Source organism: Anarhichas minor, unplaced genomic scaffold, assembly GCF_050575085.1.
Source record: "Anarhichas minor isolate MPS153535 unplaced genomic scaffold, ASM5057508v1 ptg000026l, whole genome shotgun sequence".
Classification (NCBI taxonomy): domain Eukaryota; kingdom Metazoa; phylum Chordata; class Actinopteri; order Perciformes; family Anarhichadidae; genus Anarhichas; species Anarhichas minor.
The window spans coordinates 10635641-10660902 of record NW_027466472.1 but is presented as its reverse complement, the minus strand read 5'-3'; the positions used below and the strand labels follow the sequence as shown (position 1 = coordinate 10660902).

The window sequence follows — 25262 nt, the reverse complement described above, 5'->3', positions numbered from 1 at the left end:
TTTTCTTTATTGGGGTCTTTACTGGGGTCTTGGATTGTATTTTTGCACTTAAGTCACAATGATGCAATCCTTCCAAACTATTACTCTCACTATAAATAGTTGACCATGAGCATGCTGTTATGTCTCTGTGGCTGGTTATGCAAATAGCACACGCAGCCACCGATAAGCGCTGCTTATTATAGCTTATCAGGTGAATTTGTAGCTATTCATTTACACATTTTGTTCCATTCCTCTTATATAAGTTTCAAAATGTCCTCTATTGACTTGTCATTTTGACAGTTTGAAACACTTTTTCCAAAGTAAATTTCCTTTCAGTTTCTTTAAGTTTCAATATGTCTTGTTTTGGCTTTGTCCATATTTGCGGATTATTCGGCCAAACACTTTTTTTAATGGAAAATACTATAAACTGCAGCTTGGATCTGTGCGTCTAGTGGGATACGTGTAGAACGTAGTGCAGTGGTGCTGGAGCTAGCGGTGATTATGTGATTATGTGCTCAGGTGATACCTTCTCGCTTATGTCTCAGTGGTGAATTGCTGAAGTATCGCTGAGACAAACAGGGAGAGGGGCTGGGAGATTGGTGAGCTTCAAGAGAAGGTTATGATGTGAAGTTTATGTTACAGCTCAGTTGTGAGACAGGCATGAGTGGCGGCAAGGTATACCAAGAGTTGTTTTAACACCCTACGCTGGAACAACCAAGAAAATTCCCGAGGAGATTAAGTCCACCTGTTCCATTTTCAGTTAGGCTTACTTTTGAATGCTATGCTCTTCTGCTGACCTGGTTCTACAGTGCCTCCACATCCCACATCCACATCGCCTACTGTATCTGCTGTATACAGGGATCCACCCCCATCTGTGTGTGAGTGTGTGACACGTGACGTACAACGCATGGGGTTTGTACAGGGCGTGCCTGACAATGTCAACGAGTTGAAATAGAATGAATAGTAGTAACAATAGTAGTCTACGTCAGTGCAATCATCTAATGATATTCTGTTGTGTATGCAATGACAATGCAATTCGGACAATGTTTTGAGCCTCACAAGTGCATGACGATGCATGATGATGATATTGATGATGCCTCTAAACAACTTTCACACCTACTTTTAATGGAGAGTTTGAGAGCGGGAGAGAGAAGAGCATAGTGTACAGAAATACATGTGAATATGCACCAAACATGACATCAGTTATTGAAGTTTTCTTTAAAGCTGAGAGCAGAAATGGTAAAGGTTTTGTTTTCTGGTTGTCCTGGTCTTATTCCTGAATATTTTTCTGTGCATTTGAGTGTGATTGATTCGGAAAGACGAGTTGACATTCTTGCCTTGATTAAGGAAAAGGCATCCATATCTAAACATTAAAGCAACAACAGCAGGGATGTCACGGGGCATGATGAGGACTCAAGCGCAGACAGTCAGAGTAGGGGAAAAAAGGTCTTTAATAGCTCACAAACAAAAACAGGTAATCCAAGGACAAGACAAAAGACGAGGGGGAAAATCCAGCAGGACAAGGCAGGGCAGACAGACTGGGAAACCGGGAACAGGATGAGCAAAACGGGCGGGTAGGTAGGAAACAAACACAATGATCTGGCAGTGAGTGAGTGAAAGACAGGGGTTTAAATAGTGACTAGGCAGAGTGAACAGGTGAGAGTAATGAGCTGATGAGGTGAGTGTGACTGGCAGGTGCACTGAATAAACTGATTAGGTGAGTGAGGAGCTACAGAAAGAAACAGACACAGAACACACAGGGCAAAGCCTGATCGTGACAAGGGATGCTATTCATAAAACATCTTCTGTATGTGCTCCAGTGGTTGTCAAGCAGACATTTTGTTTCCCCTCCCTCCTCTGACCTTGGAATTCAATTGCAGGTGGATTCACGTGAGAGGTTAATGAGAGTTGTGTTGCGTTCATTTCAGCTCATTCAGTGTGGCTGTAACGCAACAAGGCTGTAAAGCCTTGTGCACAGCACACTGACTAGAATCCTGCGGGCTTCATCATCATAACAAAAGAAATACATCAAAACGTGCGGCCTGATCAGGATGACTTTTCTCAGAGAATCGCCCAGCCGTTTTCCCGGGTGAACGGCGGTTTCGGCGTGAAGAGAGCTTCAGTTTGGGCCCATAATGACTAGCCATACTTTTACGCAGAAAAATGTTTTGAAGTTTAAAACATAGACAAAGTGCTGGACTTTATTGTGCCAAATGGGCAATTTGATAGCTAACACAGTTTTCATGAATTCTTCTTCTTGCAAAATGTTCTAGTATTAGAGTTATTATTACAAAAGTTTCAGACTTGAAAATAATGTTGATATCAACTTCCAAGTCGTATATATAAGACTGGGAAACACTCATTTTCGCAAGTTGTTAACATGCAAATCTTTCCACCTCTATTTTCCATCCCATATGACATGATGATGAACTCATTATTATTGGTAATAACTGACTGACCACACACTGCAGCAAAAGGGGGCATTTCCTGTTTGGCATCTTTATGTCTGTAAGACATTTTTCTGTTTTAGTTTAAGGCTACTTATTAACTCGTCAACACACACACACACACACACGCGCGTTATCATGAAAGAAACTCCTTTATGTCTGACTTCAATCAGTGACAGATATAGAACATGTGTATTTCATTTCCTTATTTTCATGTACCCTGTCCGCTGTGCCAAGAAACACTGGGACTTCTTGGTAATGCAAAAATAAATATGACACTTTCGCTCCTCTTCCCAATCAAGTTTTTCCTGTCAAAGATGGAGCCTGGTGGCTTTGAAGTACATAGAAGTTGTTTAAAAGTTGCATGTTCCATACACCTTAAAATCCGATATCTCTCTGTAAAAACGATTGCTTAGCACCAGAGTCGATTTGTTGATCAACTGAAAATGAAACGACAACTTTTCACAAAAATTGTGCAAATATTCCTTGGTTCAACTTCTCAAATGTCAGGATTTGATGCTTTTCCTTGTTTCGCACAAAAGGCTGGTGAATTGAATATTGTTTGGTTGGACAAAAGAAGAGATTTGAAGGCAGTAGTTGAGTGAGGGAATAAGATGCAGTTACCGACAGAGACAACATGCTTTTTTTGACAGGAATCACTCCAAGGCACCCTGACCCAGGTTTCAAATTGATCAATTACAATTTTATGATGAATAATTTCCAAAAATACAATAGGAATGGAGCTTTCATAAATATTTAGCCACCTTATGGCTCTTGGTTTCTGTACGATGACATAGCATAAATTGGCATTTGTATGTGTTTTCCATGTTAGTTAAAAGATGCATAATGACGGGCAACTGTACATCATTTGAATAGTATTGTTGACAAATATAATCATCTTTGGTGGATTGTGTTATTGTTGCAGTCAAATCTCTGGACGCCGTTACATTTACACTCCAAGATCAAATCTCGCTCGCATTGGGATCCGATAAGCCAGACAAAGTGCTGAGGTAGTCCTTTGACCATAACAAATATCCGATCAGGCAAGTTGCATTGAAGTGTCAAGTGCGGACAAAAGGGAGTTAAGATCTGGCGCATCTGATTACAAAAGTAAAAAGAAAAGTGTAACTACATGTCTTCATATATTAGCATGATGCAGTGCACATTTGCTATATTGTGTGTATATTGGTTATGGCGTCTATGTTTGGAGGATGACACATGTAAGCGCCACGGCTGAGAAGACTTTCACTTTTAGTCAAAGGATGTCTCTGATGACTTTAGAATAATCATCATCGGTCATTTCACCGATTTCCATTGAATCCTTTTTATTTTTTATTTTATTTCTGGTTTCAGTTTGAGACAGCATTGGCAATAGACGGTACACTTGTTTTTTTCTTTGGTCTGCCTTTTGCGCCAAAGGAACACTGTGTCTTTCTGGCGGTGGCGCAAAAATATTTGGCTGACTCTCATCACTCAAACAGTATTGTAATCATATCCTCCTGTAGAGAGATGAACAAATCAGCAGGAGATCATTGCACAAAGAAATATTCATAAACCTGCAACAAAGGTTGTCCTGTTTAATGGCTATCCCCCATGTCCAAGCTGAAATATCAGGATTATGTCTTTCATGCTCCGTCCTCTGATCCTCTCTAAGGTCACATATGTAGTTGCCGTGGTGATGGATCTCGTACCCAGCATACCTCAGAATAATTAAGTGATTTCAGGTGGTTGTTGCCATCTCTCCCGGGCTGTATATCTGTTATGGTTAAATCAATAGACTGTCTCGTCACGTATCCGCATATGTGGAGCACGCACGATACGGCTGCATCTTGTATTTGCGAGTGCATGTGTATGTTTTTGCGTGCACATGCACTAGCAAAGTGTCTGTGTGCATGTAGGGAGTAACACATTTAAGATGTGACTAGGCAGTTTGTTTAACAGGCATTCACATGTTTTGCACTGATTGTGTATAGTGTCCAGTATAGTGTTTGTGTTTGCTTGTTCATGTGTGTGTGTGTAGAATGACAGACGTAGTTAAGGATGGTTGGCTGGACAGACTTTATACATGGATGTGAGTGTGTCTCTACGTCCCAGGGGAGCCATGCAGTGTGACTGTTCTCACGGGACAGGGTGAGTCGGAGCACCTATCCCAGGGGCATCTCCAACACAGGGGTAGGCTTAGACTGTCTGACCCGTGCTTGTGGGGCCCGGTAGAGGACCGGGCCCCACAAGCCCTGCCTCTTCTGGCGCCTGTTTGTACAAGCCCCCTCAGCAAGATTCTTTCAGGTCTGGTTTTAAAAAGGCAGTGGGAGATAGTTATGTCCCATGTTCGGACGAGCAATACAATACAATACCACTTTGGTTTGGACTTAAATGTCTCAACTAGAGCTGCAACAATTTGAATCAATTAATCACAGAAAATGAATCGGCAACTATTTAAAAAATCGTTGACATTTGAGTCGTTTGATGGTTCCAGGTTCTTCAATTAAGAATTTGCTGCTTTCTTATATATCTCAATTACTCTCAAATAAATTGTCATGAGATTTGATCCACACATAACGAACCCTTCATGAATTGTAAAGACTTTGGTGATCCATTATATCTCTTAAATTTCAATTGCTCAATTCTTTAGATTATGACACCAAACTATTCCCACCAGCCTCAGCTGTACTTTGTGTGTAAGGCTAAGAGCTAATCTGTGCACGCTAACAGGGCAAACTAAGATAGTAAACATGGTACACATTATACCTACTTTGCGTCAACATATTAGCATTGTACATCTGACCGCTGTTCATACAGTTTCGAAGAGCCACTAACAGCTCTACTGCAGAATAAGTTAATGACGTATAGCTGCATTAAGTTCCCCCTGCATTAGTTTATAGTTCCTTTTAGGCCTGACCAATGTTTGATTTGGCAGTAGTTTGCTGTGTAAGGCAAGCAAAATGTGTGGATTAGGGCACTAAGAAACTGGGGTAGAGGAAGAAGATAATACAGACACAGTGATTATAATATCTGGAGGCTAGTACAGTTTGGAGAAGCATTTTTATGCTAGATCTTCAGATCTGGCAGAAATACGTTCGTAAGGTGACAGTAGGAAATTGTGTCAGTGGGAGCAGGAGCAGTTCGTCTAACCGACACGGCAGCACTGTGCTTCATCCAATCTATTGCAGCTAAGAGCCAGAGACAACAGGCATTATCGGCTGCATAAAGGGATTAGGCTGCCATGTGGGTGCACGCACTGAGAGGCAGGGAGAGGAGAGACGTAGTGAAATGTATGTGAGATGTACAACGGTTAATCTGGAGATTGAGGGAGCAAATATTAGGAGATTTTCTTTTCCTTTTGCATGCTCACTGTACTCTCTATATCAGTGAAAACAAGCACAAGGCAAATCCATCTTTATTACTTCGTAAATGAAAGCTAGTGTTTGTGTAGCAAGACCTCCAACTGTGTTTTCATTAAGAGCAGAATCCTTTAATAGCGCTGACTACTGAAATTATATTAAACTGACTCAGCAGTAGCCATCAGGGTATTGGATTACAGCCTTTCATTCTCAATATTGGAGGACTAATAAGGACTAAAATGCGAGTGATATTGTTGAGAAAGGTATCTGTGGATGTACTGAGGGATTATGAAGGGTATTAACTAAAATTAGAAAATATTCCAGTTATTAGGGACCCAGGGGCAGGAGGAGAGGAGATAAATAAATATAAAACCGGGCTGACCCGGACCCTGGCTTGTTCTATGCAATACAATAGAATAGAATAGATTCAGTTATTCAGTTTCAATTTAGCTTGCCAACTGTAATTTCCTGACATGATATCTATGTATAGGAACAATGACTTGGTAACCTTGAAACCTTTCATTTTATTGTCATTGTTGAGTAACAAAATGTAGTTTGTAGTCCCATTTTGCAACATAAGAAAACACACACACAACCCCCCCTCCCGAACAAACATCAAACTATACATGTGGGTTGTGAAGGATGAATTTAGAATTCTCACAGCCTAAAGAAAGAAGCTCCACTGTAGTCAAGTGGCGCGGCAGTTTATACTTCTGTAGCTCTTGCCAGATGGCAGCTGTGTGAGCAGGTCTTGTCTTTTAATATCCTTTGGCCTCTTAAGCACCTAGTGTCACCAATATCACTGGTGCTTGATAGATGGGTACCAATGATGTTCTGGGTGGTTTTAATCAATTTCTTAAATCAACAGCTCCTTGGTTTTACTGATGTTGAGGTGTTGAGCAGTAGGTTGCTCTCTGAGCACCACTCCACAAGATTTCCTCTCTATTTGAGGTGTCATCGTTATTTGTAATCCGGCCGATAACAGCAGTGTCATCTGCAAACTTCACAACAGAATTCTCCTCATGTTTGGGGTGGAGGAAGTGTGGTTGCCTATCCAAACTGCCTGCGGTCTGTTTGTGAGGAAGTCTAATAACCAATTGCAGAGTGAGGTACTGGAGACCAGTGTGCTAAGTTTACCAATCAGTTATATGAAGGAGATTTTCTGTAGTTCAATCTAAAATGGTTATTACAAAAATCAAAACAGCTAAAATGATAACACCCTCAAGCCAGCTTCAGTCCATTTGGAACAGTTTTCTTCACCAATGGAAAGTGTTTCAGTTGCTTTGTGTTTAATGAATGGATGAACCGTTGGAATACTATTTGATCGGGCAGAGCCTATAGTCTTTCCCCCACATATTTCTGTGGTCTGCAACCTGTATGCTATACACACACAAAACACCATTCATAGCTGTGCACTCTGCACATGGAGAGAGCAGAGAAATGCCAGTCACTATTTGAATGCTGTGTAACAGTGACTCAGCAATATAGGTGGTTGCTGTTGCACTCTTCACAAATGACAAACAGAGGGCTCAGTCCATAGCATTAAACCTTTACAACCCTAAAGGTTGGGACTTTCTCTGAACAGATGTGTTTTATGAGTCTTTCTTGACATTTTAGAGACTTAAAAGAAGCCAGCAAAAGTGGCATGAGAAACAGAACAATTGTGCCTTTTTCCTCAGCTCTTTTTGTTCTTTGGGCCCAGTCCTTATCTACACAAAGAAAGCCAGTGAACGAGAACAGAGTAGGAGGTTAAAAACGAGAGTCAGAGAGAGGGTGGGCTGATGAAAAGAAGAAATTCTGAGCTCCTCCATGCCATACAGTATCGTATAACTTCTAAAGCTGCAGACTGTGGGTAAAGCAGCCAGGGGGGAAATGGGGGGGGGGGGGGGGGGGGGGGTGAGAAGGGCGTGTTGATCTCAGCAAATCAGAGCCCTCACTCAGTCAGTCTAGCTTGCACTTCCTAGGCCTGAATGTTCCCTGCAAATGTCCCGTGGACATATTTTGTTTTGCATGTGTTTTTAGTCCACAGTTAACCTCCCCCACGCCCCCTACACCCACAAGCGTGTTAAAGTCACAGCAGAAGTATTAGAATTATAGTTGGCTATACCAGGTAAACTGTTTCAGAGTTGTTCCTAATACTGGACTGTAACTGGCTGACCAGACCTGCTTAACAAAAGCAAATGGCTGGAGAGGTGATCCAGGGCGTGACAGTAATTGTGAAGGAAAGTGAATTGTTTCATGAGAGTATGGATGGCATCTTTGTCTGTGACTCTCAGTCCTAGAATGTCTGCCTGGCCAGCTGACAGCACCTTTGTGTTTTTGTGTAGATGTGATAAATGTCACTTGCACCTCATACCTGGGTCTGACCTTTAGTGCGGACATATGTAAGGGCAGGAAAGGTTTGACTCACAGGGAGGCGACGACTGAAACATTTTAGATTCCATTTCTCAAAAAGTGTTGGCTGAATTATGAATAGAATGAAAACAAAAAAAGCAGTAAAGTCTTGTTGTAAGAACGTAGCTGTGTTCATGACTATGCAGGAAAAGCAATGAGCCTGCACAGAGGACAACCAGTCCCAGCTGATTGCTGTCCTCTCTGTGTGTGTTATTGATTGACCTCAGCCTAATGCAGGTATTTTAAATACACACAGTGAGACAAACGTGAGCACATACACGTTGACACATCGTGGTGACATCATACATGCACGTGATCGGCTTGTATGTTTTTCTTGTCCTCCTTTTACAGTGGCACAAAGGGACTGCTGATGGCCTTCCGTGTCCTGAGGCAGAGGCAGGGCGTGTTTTGACCTGACTTGACGACACTGTTGCTATTACCTCCACTAGGTAACTCACTCCACCTATTACAAGCGGAGAGAGAGGGAGCATGCAGAAAGATCAAATTACTAACTAGGCAGGGGACAGGAAGCATAATTTACTGTCCTTTATTTTTAACAAAAGCATCCAAGACTAAAGAGGAGGAGGAGGAGGAGGATTTTCCTGATATGATAATTAAATCAAAAGCTAACAAGAATGCAAGATCTCATTACTTCTGTTTGTTAGCATACAGTAGCTGCCAGAATCTACCACATTTAAGAGACAACAGAAAACATGTTCCGGATACACTTAAAATACATTACCTATGAGTACAAAACAATCTGTCAGCATTTCACAATAACCAGGCCTTAGAGCAAAAACAAATCAAAGACAAACTGTGGTGTGGTGGAAGGGGAGGAGCAGCGCATCGTTAAACATTTGAAACTAGAACACTTGGGGCACAAAAACAGCTTCCCAACACATGGTGCGGTTTAAACAGGTTCTTTTTTTTTTTTTTTTCACCCAACGTGTTTGTGAATGGGGGAGGGTAGTGTAAGAAAGAGTATATAGACTGTATATGGTCGGGCGGGAAGATTAAAAAAAGATGCACAGCTATATGAAGCTTTGCACATAACTTGATCTTTAAGGGGTAAACAACAGGCATTCAACCTCTCAATCGTCAATAAATGAATCATTAAAAGCAAACAAATTGCATTATTTGTCCCCTTGCCAGCAGGCACAAAAGGAACTAACATTGAATTAGACCCTTAAGATCCAAAGCTTCTCTCTCTCTCTCACACTCTCTCTTCTGTGTATGTGATTGATCTGATTGAAATGAAAAAGACAGTGTCAATTTAGATAACTTGATTTTTTACAATGAAATCCAAGTTCACATACTTGAAGTCAGTGGTTATGAAAGGCAGGCTGTAACAGACACATGGGGCATGTGAGTCTGATTAGAGAGTGAATCCGTGAATAATTTCAGGGGGCCCTCCTGGTCACATAAGGCTCTACGAGATCAGACAGGGTTTAGCAGCCTTCCCGTCACTTCTGGACTACAGGTATAACACTGGTGCTGAATCTAGACATGCTGTGTTTTCAGTACATTCCTTGTCTATACCATGTTGTTTTACGGACACACATTCTTATGATCTCGTGGAAGCTTTTTTTTTGTAGAATTCTTACAAATTCCATTCTCCCTTGGAGGTGAGCTTGTAGTCAGTGAAAGCCTTTTTGTACAACACCTTGGTCCTGCTACATGACAGTAGCATTCAGTTACTGGATGGTACATTAAGCTGCAGTATAAAGTTTCCTTTCTGTCTCCACCTTTCCAATTAATTTATTGTTTAGTGCCCCTGCTGCACACCTGTTCTCACGATACCTGAGACAGCTACGTTTTGCCAAATCCGACCGCGCCCCACTTTCAGAGGTCACATGATTCTTGTGCTGTGTGTGCCTTTGGTACAACATTAGATTAGATTAGAGTGACTTTATTGTTCACCTCAAATGTGTCTTTGGCTCCTCCAAGTACAGCAAGTACAATACACAATGCACAACACACCATTAAAAACATACACATATATACAGTATACAAATGGGGAAAAAAGGAACAAACTGGGGGAAGTTTGAGCTTTTCAGATTTGGTTGAATCAATGTTATCTTTGTTACAAGCATTTTTCCTGTTTTGCTTTGCAGAACCCACATTCTTATTTCATGAGTTTTCATGCGTCAACAAAACCATCGTACGCCTGAGATGACTTATATCACACGAGTCTTCAGCCTCGCGCTCTCTGAGGCTGTAGGCAGTGTTTTGAGCTAAAAATGCTAACATGCTAATGTTAAAGCAGGTGATGTTTATCAAGTTCACCATCTTAGAAGCTGAAGCTGCACAGGCTGGGTACAGTATAAGTGCCCTTCACATATACAGTGAAAAAGAAATTCAGTGGTCAGTTAGATTGAGGCAAAGGATTCCTAGAAGTAAAGAATATTTAAACCAAAAATCGAAGCTGTTGCCATGGGTGTGCTTATGTACACAGCATGCTCTCGGCTGTTAATATCACCGATTGAAGACTCCTGTCTGTATTTTTTTGTCGTTCTTGTTTTAACGTTGGAAGACAAGTCAAAATTTTGAGATGTTGCTGTCACGGCAAAATATCATGTCCTCAGAATGTGCAGCTTGTGTGTGTGTGTGTGTGTGTGCAGTGTGTTGTTATAGATGGGGCCTACTCTAAAAAAAAACTCTTGCCTCTTATGAGCCTGCGGGTTTAGCTATTGAAGTTGTCCTTTCTCACAGGGAAATGCGCCGAATCGCAGCGAAATCCCTCACACAGTCAGAGGGAACAAAGAACAAGCTTGAGATAACAAACTGAGCACTGAGAGGACGTATTTCTATCAGCCTGACTTATGGTCCTGTGGGGTTTATTTGCTGTTAAAGGTGCTTTTCCCACAAATTTCTACCGGTGGGACACTGTTTTAACGGGGCTTGGATTGTTGTTTGAGTGTAAGATAACCCACTGCTTTCATGGACCCTTACAAAAACATTTTAAACTATCAGACTGTAGTCCTCAGTATTTGAGACAATGCGAGTCTGTCTCTTTTCACAGTTTGATACACATCTTACCAGAAACTGCAGGATGGTTAACCGGGAAATGATGATTTCTGGAAAATTTGATACTGCTCTTTGGCTGTTTCCATCCCAAACTTTCACTCTCACTCACTTTCACCCTTATTTTTTGGCGCCACTCATCAGTGAAAATATCAGAACGAAAGAAGAAAGATGTGGTCAATTTCCATGCTTCCCTGTCTCTCTAATGTTTGGGTAGGACACAGTGCAGTTCAAATTGAGAAGCCTTGCTCCTCAATTATAATTCTTTGTCAAATGACGATTAGTTTAAGTTCATTGCTGTGCTTGTGGTTCCACATGCACTTCCCTTTGATGGTATAAATACAACAATAATGGTTTTCTTTGCTGAATTGGTGCTTGGGAAGAGAGCAAATAAACACACACAGGGGGGAGGTCTCATCAAAGTCCAGTGGCAGGCTCCTCTCAGGCAGCTGTATCGAGCCTCTGCTCCTTAGCTAATGGAGCCAAGTTTACGCCTACTCTAATAAAAGGGAGTAGTGTTGGCAGAGGCTTTTTATATCTTTTGCTTTTAGATTAAGTTTAATTTTCAAAAAAATGTTCTCACTTTTACTGATGTTGAGGTGATGTTGAGGTGTTGAGCAGTAGGTTGCTCTCTGAGCACCACTCCACAAGATTTCCTCTCTATTTGAGGTGTCATCGTTATTTGTAATCCGGCCGATAACAGCAGTGTCATCTGCAAACTTCACAACAGAATTCTCCTCATGTTTGGGGTAGCAGTCTACAGCAGTGTACAGTGTGAGCAGGAGACCCCCTCTAAACTAACGTTTTCTAAATGCTCTTTCAGCTTCCTGATTTGCATAAATGGTCAGGGGGATTTGCATCATGCTTTTCACTCTATGATGCAATACTAGTGACTAGTTTCAGGTTAGTTTACGTCAAGCAAAAAATGTATCGCCGTAACACTGAATTAGTGAGTGATTGGTCACCTCTGTGGCTGCTAATCTTGTGTTCTGCTGCAGCAAACTGTATTGGGGGTACACAAAGACACGTACCGTTAGCACTTTTGTCTGCAAAGTCTCAAACTACAGTATATTAATTCTATCAGTAATTTGGCCCAGATGTACTTCACACAATATAGGCAAAAATAAACATGAGCATTGCCTGAGGAGATGGGTGAGACAGTGCAGCGCAACATTACTTTGTAGTTTCAGAGAATAAAAATGCCTTGTGCCTAATGCAGCCCTCTAATAACTAAAGAAGTGATAGACTCCTCGATTTGATCAGGTGAGTGAACCCACACCCTCTTCACCTTTATGTCCAGTTAGGTGATTTGGTAAGACTTCCAAATAAAAAAAAAATAAAAAAAGTCTCACTCACCACTGGATGGTGACAGTTGGCTGAATTAGACGTAAAGCTACTTTGCCTATATCTATGTGAGCTTTGTCGCTGTAATGACAACAGCAGTTGCATCAGCTGCGTCTTCGTGCATGTTGAGGGTGAACTCGGAGCAGAGCGCTAGTTGTGCACCATGGACCCTCTTTTTATGACGTTCTTTCCAGAAGAACTATACATGTCTTGACTAGTTGGGTTTTATTTCACGCCTGGAATTCCAAGACACCAGAAATATTTGCAGACAAGAAAATCTTACATCTGCCACATAAAAGTATTAAACACAAATGTGGATTTAACTAGACATTTAATCCTCAAATATTTAGACCTAGACCACAGTCCAAAATAAATCATACAGCCTAACCAACAAAGCCCACCTGTGATGGTGGTGTACCTGTCCCCATTGCCCAACGGAAAATATTGTGTTCATCTAAACGGAATGAAAGTGACATTCAGACATGAATACAACAGCGTACAATAAACACGCATGATAGTTTTTGCATTTTGTTTAAATGTATGTAATGGAACAGTCACGGAATTCTGCCACGCTCTCTATTTGAACACGCCCATCTCGTGCGTCACGGGGGTGGGGTTGGCTTCCCGGCTAAGTAGAAGTCGCTGTGGGACAGCCGGACATCGTGCATTAGTGAGAGGACAGCTGGCAGCATAGTGCGAGTCGAATGAAAAGTTACTCCCACTACATTAACAATAGTTTTGGTCACATACTTGTGATATTTGGATCATTTTAAGGGTGACTTTCAACGCGCACTAATGGCTGAGAAGATGGACATCGAGGAGAGGAAGTTATCTAACGGAGAGACGCATGAGCCGCTGGCCAACGGAACGAACAGCCCCACCAAGGGCAGCCGGGAGCCGCTGTCCCAGCGGGTGAAGAGGCTAGTGATGGCCAACCTGCTGGTGATCCTCACCGTGGCCGGGGTCATCATCGGGGTTTTAATTGGACTTGGCGCACAGTACGCTGGGCTGACCCGGACCCAGGTGATCTACATCGGTTTCCCAGGTGAGCTGCTCATCCGGCTTCTGAAGATGATTATCATCCCCCTGGTGGTGTGCAGCCTTGTGTCCGGGTCCGCCAGCATCGACCCCAAAGCCCTGGGCAAGCTCGGCGGCTGGGCTATGCTCTTCTTCTTGGTCACCACGCTGATTGCCTCGTCCATCGGGGTTGTGATGGCTTTCATCATAACCCCGGGCTCCGGGTCGGTGGCCAAACCCAAGGTGCAGGGCTTTGATGGCGACGTGCCTGTCGCTAAAGAAGTGATAGACTCCTTCTTAGATTTGATCAGGTGAGTGAACCCCCCCCCCCCCCGTGGTGTATAATAGTGTATAAATGCAACGTCAGCATATCTGTTCATCAATGAGCAGTTGGCTGCATTACGCGTGTAGTTAGGCTCACACGCCACTAGCGGTGTGAGCGATGTTGCTGTAATGACAACAAGCGGTTGCATCAGCCTCACCTTCTATGTTTTATGATATCGCCACGTGGTGTAACTAACTCCACGTGCGTGACTGAGTCCTTCGCCGCTGTGAGCTGTGCGGTGAAACGCTGCCCCGTTTGGTATTATAAAACCGGCACATCGCTGCTCTTCTAATTTTACTCTACTTAACGATGATTTCATTGGAAGCTGACTTCCAATGAAATGACTACCCGATGTAGTTTCTGCTTTGTATATTTATAGAGACCAAAGCTAATGTACCGACAAGACATCCCCCCCCCCCCCCCCCCCCCATCACTGCTTTAACGTGTCTCTTCAGGCTTCAGTAGCTTACATGTGTCCCCACCCCAATGTGTCACAGTCATGAGAAATGACTGAGGAGAAACCGTGAAGACAGGGCTCAGATTGGGCAAACCGTTGCCTCAGAGACTGAAATAGTGAGATGTCAACATCCTCTGACACATTATCCTGGATTGAATTTGAAGTAAAACATGTTATAAAGGTGGTTTTTCTATTCTGCACATTGTTTTACACCAAAACAGACAGATGGCCCTGCTTATCTGCATCAACAGCTATTCATTAGATTAGTGTACTGTCAGGTTAGAGTGTATTGAACCTCAACCTTTCGTAAACACAATTGCCACACATAGTAGTGTCCTCTATTTAGTACAAACCTACCACTCTGAGTTTTGTGGGAACATGATGTACTTTCTTCGACAATCCATTATTGGCTTATTTGATGCCAGAAAAAAAGTGTTACATCTGCTTAACTTTTAACAGAAAGTCACTGTTTGCCTACAATCTTTATACATCTGGGGCTCTATTGCGTAATTGTGTTTGGTTAGTTTGAGCATTCTTGGAATGAGTTATGAAATTGTGTATTATTAGAAACCATAACTTCCACCCTCTCTCCTCCAGCAGCAGTGTGACTTAGCCCTGGCAACACCTCCTAAAAATATTTAAAATTGACATGCAAGAGTAACAGAGCAAAACCTAACCGGTCACGGATTAACATTGTGTCCCTTACATAACGGTGTGTGATCGGGGTTACAAAACTCAGATGGGCTATTTAGCGTTTTCGTCCGGCTCACTGTTCATGTTTAACAGCTCGGATGAAATGTGGTTTATTGGTAACTGATGTTCCTGAACACAACATCTTGAATGCTGTTTTGAAGAAGAAGAAGAAGAAAAAAGTCAGTTGTGCTTATCTCATGCAGGACACAAGAAACACAGCAGACAACACCCGTGCCTCTCATTAGAGCGGTCCCTCTCGGCTGGTGTCCCGGTTAGTTTTGCCAACACAGACGGAAAGACTTTGACTGAGGAGCTGCTCATCAAGTGTAAAAAAAAACCCGCCCTGGTTATAGTTCAGACGCACACTCTATTAAGTGCTTATCTGTCATTGTCCAGACAGGATAGTAAAAGACCACGTCACCCTAGTGATGGTGGGGTAGACTCGAACCACTCCTACACATCCTTATTGACATTTCCTATCTCCTACCTTTTGTGTGGTTTGGTAGTGACATTAAATACTGATTGCGTGGCACAATGTGTTTCTCAAAAGAGGTTTACCTTTCGCTGCTTTTATCCCAAGTACTTGTTGTATTGGAAGGGTTGGTAGACTGTATTTTTATTCTTTTCATAACCTTCATTTTGAGTATATTTTCACCCTGTGAATCGAAGCTCAACATAGGCTAGATAATGTACCGTCTGATTCATTCCAGCTCAGTTCAAATCAAGTCTGATTGTTTTCTAATTAGTTTTTTAAAGCTACTTACCGTGTACCCAATTTTGGTCGTAGGAATACGTGTATACATTTTGATGGGGCATAGTTCATCTCTTAAGTCCATTCCCCATCAAGTACCTTGAATCATTGTTGTTACTAATTAAACATTTACCATTCCACCTAGACCTGCATGACTTGTTCCCCGCTTGTTGCCAGATCCTGGTGTAACAAACAGCTGACAAAGTTATTTCCGCAATCAAACCGCAATCATCCAGAAAAGAAACGCACCCACCTAATGACGTTTGAAGAACCAAATAGAATGAATGGAGTGGTATGACAACATTCCACACACTGGCAATAGTCTGGTCCGGTTTATTTACAATGTAAATCCTCCAGCGTATCTCATACACTGTACAGAGACAGTGAATGAGATCCTCTCCTTGACTCTCGATTATGATAAAGGAAAAACTCCACAAAACTAAAATGAATAAAACCTTTGAACGCACCACATATTTAGCATAGCATGCATATTTAATAGGAACCTGTACAAGGAGTTTAACCTGTTCATTGTTAAACAACTACAGTGTTTTAGTAAGTGATGTGTGGGGGAAACCTTTGTGGTTGTCAGTGAGTGTACATAAATATTGTCTTTCATTAAAACTGGGTTTTGTACCGGGAATGAAGTAGCTACAGCAAAGAACAAGGCCGTGAAACTAGATCCCTTTAGGTTTCAGCTCTGCATTATTTATGAAACACAATAGCCTCCGTCTCATGCTGCCCTAATCACATGATTTTTTTTAATTCTTATGTATTCTGGTTCAAATGTGAGGGAATGAATGGCTGGAAAGAGCTTATGAAGGTAATGCCTTATTACTATAAATCCATTACATATAGGCATATCAGGGACGCATGGGTTTATGAGTTCTTTACAGATTTAATATACAGTCGGAACTATGTACCAACGTGTATATGTGTACTTGTGACACACCAGCAGTTAGGCAGAGTGGATAAGAAGGGGATTATTTGTTAAGTGCTTTCAGCTATTTCCACATGATCAATCTTGTGACTCCATCTGTGATGTCCAGAGGGTGTCTGTAAAAGAAAAGAACAAACTAGTGTTGTTTTGAAAGTGTGGCTATAAAATAGGACGATGCTTTCTAGTTGATTTTAAACTCTTCTATCTGGACAAACATTTCCGACTCCCATCAGAAATGGTTCTGAACTAAACGGAGGCTAGTTTATGGCTTTACAATGTGTTTGCCCTGCGGCAAATGTGCCCTTGCTCTACGTGTCCTTCATAGTCGGTCGGGGTTGTTTTATTGTATGAGCAGATGCAGGAAAAACAACAACACACACTTGTATTGTATTCTGCTCTTCAGTTCCCACATCTGTAATTTATCTCCCTCCAATTACAGCCACATGTTTTTCATTGGCTTTTCTCAAATTGTCCGGTACACACTGAGCACAGGAATTGAAAGTCTTTTTCTCTCTCCGCAGAAACATCTTTCCCTCCAACCTGGTGTCTGCTGCCTTTCGATCAGTAAGTACTGCACTTTGATTTTATAATTTGACATAATTATGATTTGAAATTATACAAAGGGAATATTTAGATTGGATGACGGAGAGTAGTAAACCAACTAACTGGGCAAAACGTTCTTTCCCATCCAGTATACGACCAGTTACAAGCTGGTTACCAAGAATGGCACAGATGGAAACCTCACCGTCTCAGTGGAGAAGGTGAGCAAAGGCAATGGCCTAGTTGTCCACATAAAATAGACCAAAATACGCTAAGCACACGTGTCTCTGGAATGATGGCGTGGGTCTGTGTGTCCTGACTGTGCACTTCCTGTGTCTCAAAGGTGCCCTTTGGAAAAGACCAGGATGGCATGAATATTCTCGGTCTGGTAGTGTTTGCCATTGTGTTTGGTGTGGCTTTGAGGAAGCTGGGCGAGGAAGGAGAGATCCTCATTAAGTTCTTCAACTCCTTCAACGAGGCCACCATGGTGCTGGTCTCTTGGATCATGTGGTAAGAAAGACCTGCATGTTGCTGGGTTGGGATGGGTGGAGCGCTGGGTTAAAAAACGTTTTAATCATTGAATATGAGAGGCTTTTTCTTTTTGCCATGTTCCAGAACCATAATTATCTAATGAGGTCCCTTCTCTTTCTTGCACCCCCCCCCCCCCCCCCGTCTCTCTGCAGGTATGCCCCTTTTGGTATCATGTTCCTTGTAGCTGGCAAGATTGTTGAAATGGATGATATTGGCACACTATTTGCCAGTCTGGGAAAATATATAGCCTGCTGTATCATCGGACACGCCATTCATGGCCTTCTCGTGCTGCCCGCCATCTACTTCGTCATTACAAGAAAGAACCCATACACCTTCCTCTGGGGGATATTTACAGCTCTGGCAACAGCCTTCGGAACAAGCTCCAGGTAATAAACTCGCTGCTCTCTCCCGCGCACACACACACACACTTGTTTGTTCTCTCTGGTTGTTAAATATCTAACATTGAGGATGTCCTGTCTTAAAACACGCGCACTTTTCTTCGCTATACAAACGCGCGTACCTCTCGCCTTCATGCACTCACGCGTTCCTTGTTTCTTAGCTCTGCCACTCTGCCCCTGATGATGAAGTGTGTGGAGGAAAATAACGGCGTATCCAAGCACATCAGCCGTTTCATCCTGCCCATCGGAGCGACGGTCAACATGGACGGAGCGGCGCTCTTCCAGTGTGTGGCCGCAGTTTTCATCGCTCAGCTGAACAACATTTCCCTTAACTTCATCCAAGTCATTACCATCCTGTAAGTCCTAAAGCCACTGAGACACGTCCGCAGTTACACAGCTGGATTGAATACTATGTCAAATTGTACAATCGCCACACTTTAACAGGTACTTCAATGCAGATATAGTCGGTAAAAGAAAAATTGCCTGTGTGAAATTGAATCTGCTCTGTCAGAGTCTAACTTGTGTCGTCTTCCCTCCTAATGTGTTAGTGTGACCGCTACAGCATCGAGTGTTGGAGCTGCAGGTATACCTGCTGGTGGCGTGTTGACCTTAGCCATCATCCTGGAGGCGGTGGGACTGCCCACCAATGACATCTCTCTCATCCTGGCTGTTGACTGGCTTGTGTGAGTACAGAACCTTTTGTATTATATGTAGACATAGAGCACTATAGCCAAGCCACTGATGTGACATACTCCACATAGTACAATCTTAATGTACTATGCTCCCTGACGACATTATTGTCTGAGCCAATATTAATCCATCCATTCTGTCTTTTTAATTTAGTGACCGTACATGCACGGTGCTGAACGTAGAGGGCGATGCCTATGGAGCCGGGCTCTTGCAGAACTTTGTGGACCGTGCGGCCAAACAAGAGGAGGAAGCGGAGCTGAGCGAGGTCAGGTCTGAGGTAGGCCCTTCAGCTGCTGCCCCTGAGCGCTCGCCGCTTATTGAGAAGCAAGGTGAGCGGGACAGTGCAGAAAGTGCTAAGAAGTCTCTCTCCGGTGAAAAGGAGTCCGTCATGTGATCAAGCTGCTGACACCGTCAATGCCACGCTCGTGTATTTTTACAGCCCTGCAAAACCAAAACACTCTTTTCCTTTTTTTTTCTTTTTTTTTCTGCCCTGAAGAAAAGACGATGGACATGTACCTTACTAATGAAATGCTCCATGTCCTCAACACTGTTCTGGGCAAAAAGGAAAAAAGTCAAGGGGGGGGGATTCAAAATCTATACTATGCACAGTGACTTTAGTTTTCTTTTTGAGAGACTGTGTACATTAGTCTGGCTACTAATGTTTCAATTGCTCACTCCTCATCAATTATTAAAGTCAGAAGTTTACCAAGTTGTGTAAATCAGCTGTTCACCTATTTAATGCATACATCTACTGGGATGTGGAGCGGCTGGATCAGTGACCATCTGCCGGTAATGGCAGATCTCATGTTACAAATTTAGGAAATGTTACATAAATTAATGACGGGGAAATGGAAGTTATATGGATGTATTTACCAATTGGCTCCCTGGCACCAATTTGTACACAACTGGTATTTACCACTTTGTCAACCTTCTGGTGGAACGGATGAACGTTTCTGACTTTAAAAGTTGAGGACCACACACATAGCTTGCTGCACCCAATCTGTGTTTTCATATTCTCCATCTGGAATCCAATACCCTTTTTTTTTATTTTTTATTTATTTTTTTATTTTTTATTTTTTTACATTGATTTTTGTTAGGTCATCTTTTTTGTTTTGTTTGTTCAGTTTGTGGTCAACTTTCAATCTTCCTGTACAGGAACAGGATTATATTTGTTGTGAAATGTATCCTCTTAATGATTTGTATATGAACATGAATTGTTGGTGTATTTTATTATACATGATTATGGCCACATTCATGCAGATTGTGGACAACATATTTGTATGTATTTTGTATTTGATTTGTTATATTTAAAGCATATGGAACACTAGTTTAAATATATTCCACACTCTGCATGTAAATGGCTGATAATGTCTGTATGACAAAAGGCACAAACAGTTCTTCTTATATCCACGCAATAACTGGCCAGGGCTAAATAATGGAACTTTTTCTCAAGGACTCAAAATACACCAACCTGCTTGGACACCGATAGACCTTGGAGCATCTCTGCCTTTTCTCATGGACATCAATGCGATAGAAGGCAACACAACCTCAGGTTTAACTATGGTTTCAAGACTGTCCTTAATACTCTAGAAAGACCAAAAATTGCACAGACTCAGCAAAAAGGCAGGAGGCCGTTTTCACTCCTACTAACCTTGAATGACATTTCCAAGGCGATATGGTATTTCTCCTCTTATAACCTACATTTTACTCGTGCTGTTGCTCTGTGTAGCTACCCGCAGCTTAGTAAGGCACAAATGGACTTTAAAAGCACAGTCTGTAACGAGTACATTTGTTTAATGTTGTATAAAGTGTAGAGTGACTGGTGTCATCTGATGTGCAAGTAACAAAAGTCGTTCCACTACAAGGATGCCTCAACGTTGACAGACTAGCAGCAGTGGACTGCTGGCTGCTTTTGACTGTTAAGGCCTGAAAACCTGAAGGATTTGAAAGTAAGCATGTCTCCACTTAAACCTATTTATGTGTGGCTGTCATGGCCATAAACATAAGATACTTATTTGTTCAAATCATATTTATTTCCATAATCAAAATCCTAAGACAATGTTTGGACATGTTGGTAACTCCAATTATTTTTTTTTTTTTTTTTTTTTTGCCAACAGCTAAGTCTTCTTAGCTGGTTGACGATAGTTTTTGTTATGTTAATTTTTTTTGTTTTTGTTATGTTAATTTTTTATTGTTTTTATTTAAAAGTGGTGAGTTAGTAATCTTTTGTAATTTTCTTTTTCATGTGGCTGTGGGCATTTAAGAAACTTGAGATGTTTTAGGCTTTGTGGTGTAGCTGTGATGGTATGAGTTGTGTTGAATGGACCCTAGAGTGATACATTTTTCAAATGCAACATCCATATATGTGTAACATATGATTAACTACATTTGCACTATTGAATGTTTATCTCTTCCACCCGTATCATCTTTCATGGGTTTACAACTCTACCAAGTGACTTCCGTTTGTGCTACCAATGCTATGTACAACTATTCACAAATCTGTGTTCTCAGAGGCTTTATATGGTACTAGTTTTGTAGTATTTCCAATGATAGCTGTCTATAAAATCATTGCAGGCCTTAGTCCACATATCTACAGTCTTATTTAATCAGAGGATGTTAAAGTTGATTGATTGTACTTCAGTTTCCACTACATGCTTTTTTTTTTTTTTTTTTGGTGTAAAGATGTAATAATTTTTCACCATATGGATGTTTGTCTGGTTCGAACATAGGATTTTTGTCGTGTGTGTGTTTGCGCATGTTAGTTATGATGACGTTTCAGTTGGACTGTTTCAAAAAACTTGCCCGGTTAGTTTCAATTTACTGTCCTTAGCATTAAAACAAGAAAGACATTTTATATTTTATTTGGCTGCATCTCTTGGCTATTTGTTGGAAACTTTGTTTTGTCTGTTTAAACCCTGACTGCAGTGACTAGCTGCAAGCTCCACAGTCGCTAAAGCAAAAAAAAAAAAAAAAAAGACTTTCACAGTTGTGTCAGTCATTCACCTCCAGATGCCAGAATACTGTAGCAGCATGCAAGAGGGAAAACATATTTAAAATGCACGGAGAGCCGTTGGTTTTGCATCCAAAAATAAGTCTCTCAGCGGTATAGATGCTTATCTAATTACAAGGCAAACACACCTTGGGGAAGTACAATATGTGCGGCATAAATAGGTGAAATACAGAGCAGCCTCTTCTTGTAGGATTCGGAAATGAGTTTACAAGACCAGTCTGACTAACGAGCGAGCTGCATTCCAGTTTATCCTGTCATAAAATCCTCCGCCTCCTGGGCCCCTGCCTGGTGGCTATGAACTCCCATAATGCAATACAGTGAACACCAGTATAGGAGTTGCAAAGCCCATATGATATCTAGGTTTGTGGTGCCACCTAGTGTTCAAAAAGAAATGCTACCAATCTGGCACATTCACTGTGTTTGCAGTTTATTTGCCAACAATCCTCATGAACATAAATTAATGAAATAATCTGTAACATCTCCTTTATTTTACCGGTTCGTGAACTGGAGTGACAGCTTGATACATCACACACAAGTAACGACACTAAAGGAAACCTGTTTTGGAATATTTTTCTTTGATTAATCCACTGACTTGAAATTCCATTTGAGTTAATACACAGTGGGTGCTCAGTAGTAACACACATAATTATGTTAATATTCATAAAAATACGTTTTTTTTAACTGAATACTAAGGCCTGATGGAGTAACATTTCTTCTCCTCCATATGCCAAAAATGAGAGCATGAATGACAAACATTCACCACGCCACAGCTGTCGGGTACCAAATGGCATCGATTTACAGTGACAATCATTCATAAACTGCATCATCTGAAAGAACCAGTGCAAATCAATGCATCAAAGTAAAAAACAAATCATAAAACACCTGTTTGGGCAAATAATTCCGTCCAAAACCTTAAATCCTTATTAAGATAATGTACACTGCAGTTTTCAACAAAAAACAATATCACTATAATTTAACAGTATTTACCATCTTTACAGCAGTCATATTTATATTTTACTGTACAACACATACAGATCTAGTACACCATGTAGTTGTGCCAGTCCTTGCCTCTTTAACATATGCCTGATAATAATACTAGTGTATGGATTTAAATCTTTCAAGCGTTCATGCCCCTTGCAAACAAAATCTCACCACCACAAAGGATAAGAAGGCAGTCCAAGGTTAGACTTTGCATCCAAATACTGATAATAGAAAACATTTGACCAGGCATGAGATTAAACTGCTGATGTAGCTGTGGTAAAATTGACACCCAAATGCAGTCATTTTGGCACCACATTAGTTTTCAGCCATCATCTTTTAGGCAGTTTAAAAAAAAAGAAGAAGTTTTTACATTAAAAGGGCTTCCGAGTCTCTATCTCATAATTTGCTTCTGTCCAGCCTCTTTTTCGAGGGGTTGGGATACTGGGGGTTCTCAATAACCCCCTCTCCAAACTTGAGCTCCAAGAAGCCTCGGTGGTTGTTGGGGCTGTAGGCAGTGACTCCGGCAAAAGACATGGGTACCAGCGGCTGCAGGAAGTGCTCTGGGAACTCCACGTCTTGTTTGTGCTCTGTCCACGTGTCTTTGGTCATGACGCCATTACGGGGATAGAATGGCCACAGGTCAACATGCAGGTGGTTGGCCTCGCTGTACTGGACTCTGTAGAAGTCTCCTTCCACTGCACGCTCCCAGACATAGCCGTTAGCATCCACAAGAGAGCCAGAGTCCAGGTTCTTCAAGTGATCACAGTTGGGTATGTCCTCCAGGTAGATGCCCAGGTCCACGTCATAGTCCCACGGGATGATGTCCTGATGGCGGACGGCGCCCAGCAGGGTCCCCCCCTCGAGCCAGTAGCGCACACCTGAGGTCTCCAGAATATTGATGACATACTTGGTGGTTTCCCTGAGAGCGCGCAGACAGCAGGGAGGTGTCCAGCGGTCCAGATAAAGGTAGTCTGGAGTGTCATCCTGCACAGTGCCAAAGCAGCGAGGCGTCTCTTTACTGCAGCCATACCACTGTTCCTTCCCATCAGGCAGCAGGAGACGCTTCAGACCAAAGCTCCTCATGAGCTTCCCGGTGGCCTCCTTCAGTCGAGTGTCGGCCTTCCACTGGTTGTGGGCGGAGCTGAAGAGGGGCCGATGGTTCGCGGCGAAACAGGGGCTCTCCAGAAGCTTGACCTTCCAGCCTCTCAGGGCAGTCTGGACGAAGAGCGAGGAGAAGAGGGGCCGCCCCACAGGGACGGAGAGATTAAAAAGATCCTCAGTGCGAATGAGGACAACTGCATCTCCTTGTAAAGCCGAACACACACTTCCACTGCTCCCAGATGCAGCCGGTGAGTAGGTGGCTGTCCACTCTCTGAGGTTCACCCGCAGGTGGAGACACTGCACAGCAGATCGAGCCAGCACAGGCGCAGCTACCAGCCTCACAGGCCCCCCACCCTCACCTTCCAACTCCCTGATCAGCCTCTCGATAGCCCGAGGTTGTTCCAACTCCACCCCGTCAGGCACCAGCAGCACAAACTCCGTCTGGACGTGGAACTCTGGCCTGTGAGCTTGTGGTGGCTGGTCCGGGCTGGGGGAGAGGACTAGAAGGCGGGCCCCCTCTGGAAGCACCAGGGGAGGGTACGGAGACGTGTCTGCCACAGCCAGGAAGGGAAGCTCAGGTCTCTGGCGGAGGAAAGAGTTAGCCACATCCCCGACATAATTCTCAAAGTTTTCAAACTCCCTAAGAAGAACAGTTACACGTGGGCCACGACTGTGTCCCTCCCCCCCAACCACTCCAGGCTCACCACCAGCTCCTACAGGTACCCCTAGGCCTCTGCCCAGACCAGAGGCTGGAAGGGCCGCCCTCCTCGTGCCCATGCCAAGCTCTTTCCTCTTGTCCATCATTTGCTGCTGAGCCCGGGACACATAGTAAAGAATGAGGAGGTTGAGGATGATGGCACCAGTTAACAGGCCTTGGCAGAGACTGATACGCATGGCAACTGATGTTTACTTCCCAGTTTCTGTCAGGAGAAGTAGTTTCAATTAAGAAATCCAGCGGTGGGTGTTAGGTCCCCATTAGTGAAATAGTAGAGGAATTAGAGTTGAAGACAACCTGTGAAAGACAAAAAAAAAGAAATGATGCAGCGAATGTGTTATGCTTTTAATCCCACCGATTTATATTTTCACAACAACTGTATGAAGATACCTTGACTGTAAAGTACAATCTCATGCTACTTTAAAATGACACAGAGGGCTACTCTGATTTGAAATAGTTAGCAGTGCAGACATAATTACTTTAAATGTAAAACTAGGACAGCCATAACTCAATGCAAGGTTTCCTTTTCTAAATAAATGTAAGTAACGTTTGCTGCATTATCATGCAATTTAAACAGGCTGGTAACA

At 42.5% G+C, this 25262-nt stretch overlaps 2 protein-coding genes across 2 annotated transcripts; one reads left to right on the top strand and one right to left on the bottom strand.

The window, feature by feature from the left end:
* The first annotated feature begins 13181 nt into the window (after positions 1-13181).
* slc1a5 (solute carrier family 1 member 5) lies at positions 13182-21729 on the top strand. Its single transcript, XM_076100470.1, has 8 exons — positions 13182-13857; positions 17231-17273; positions 17402-17470; positions 17593-17759; positions 17933-18166; positions 18340-18534; positions 18727-18861; positions 19022-21729. The coding sequence occupies exons 1-8, from the start codon at positions 13325-13327 to the stop codon at positions 19260-19262; spliced, it is 1617 nt and encodes a 538-aa protein (XP_075956585.1). The 5' UTR covers positions 13182-13324; the 3' UTR covers positions 19263-21729.
* Positions 21552-25059, bottom strand: fkrp (fukutin related protein). Its single transcript, XM_076100471.1, has one exon. The coding sequence runs from the start codon at positions 24852-24854 to the stop codon at positions 23256-23258; it is 1599 nt and encodes a 532-aa protein (XP_075956586.1). The 5' UTR covers positions 24855-25059; the 3' UTR covers positions 21552-23255.
* Between the last annotated feature and the right edge of the window lie 203 nt (positions 25060-25262).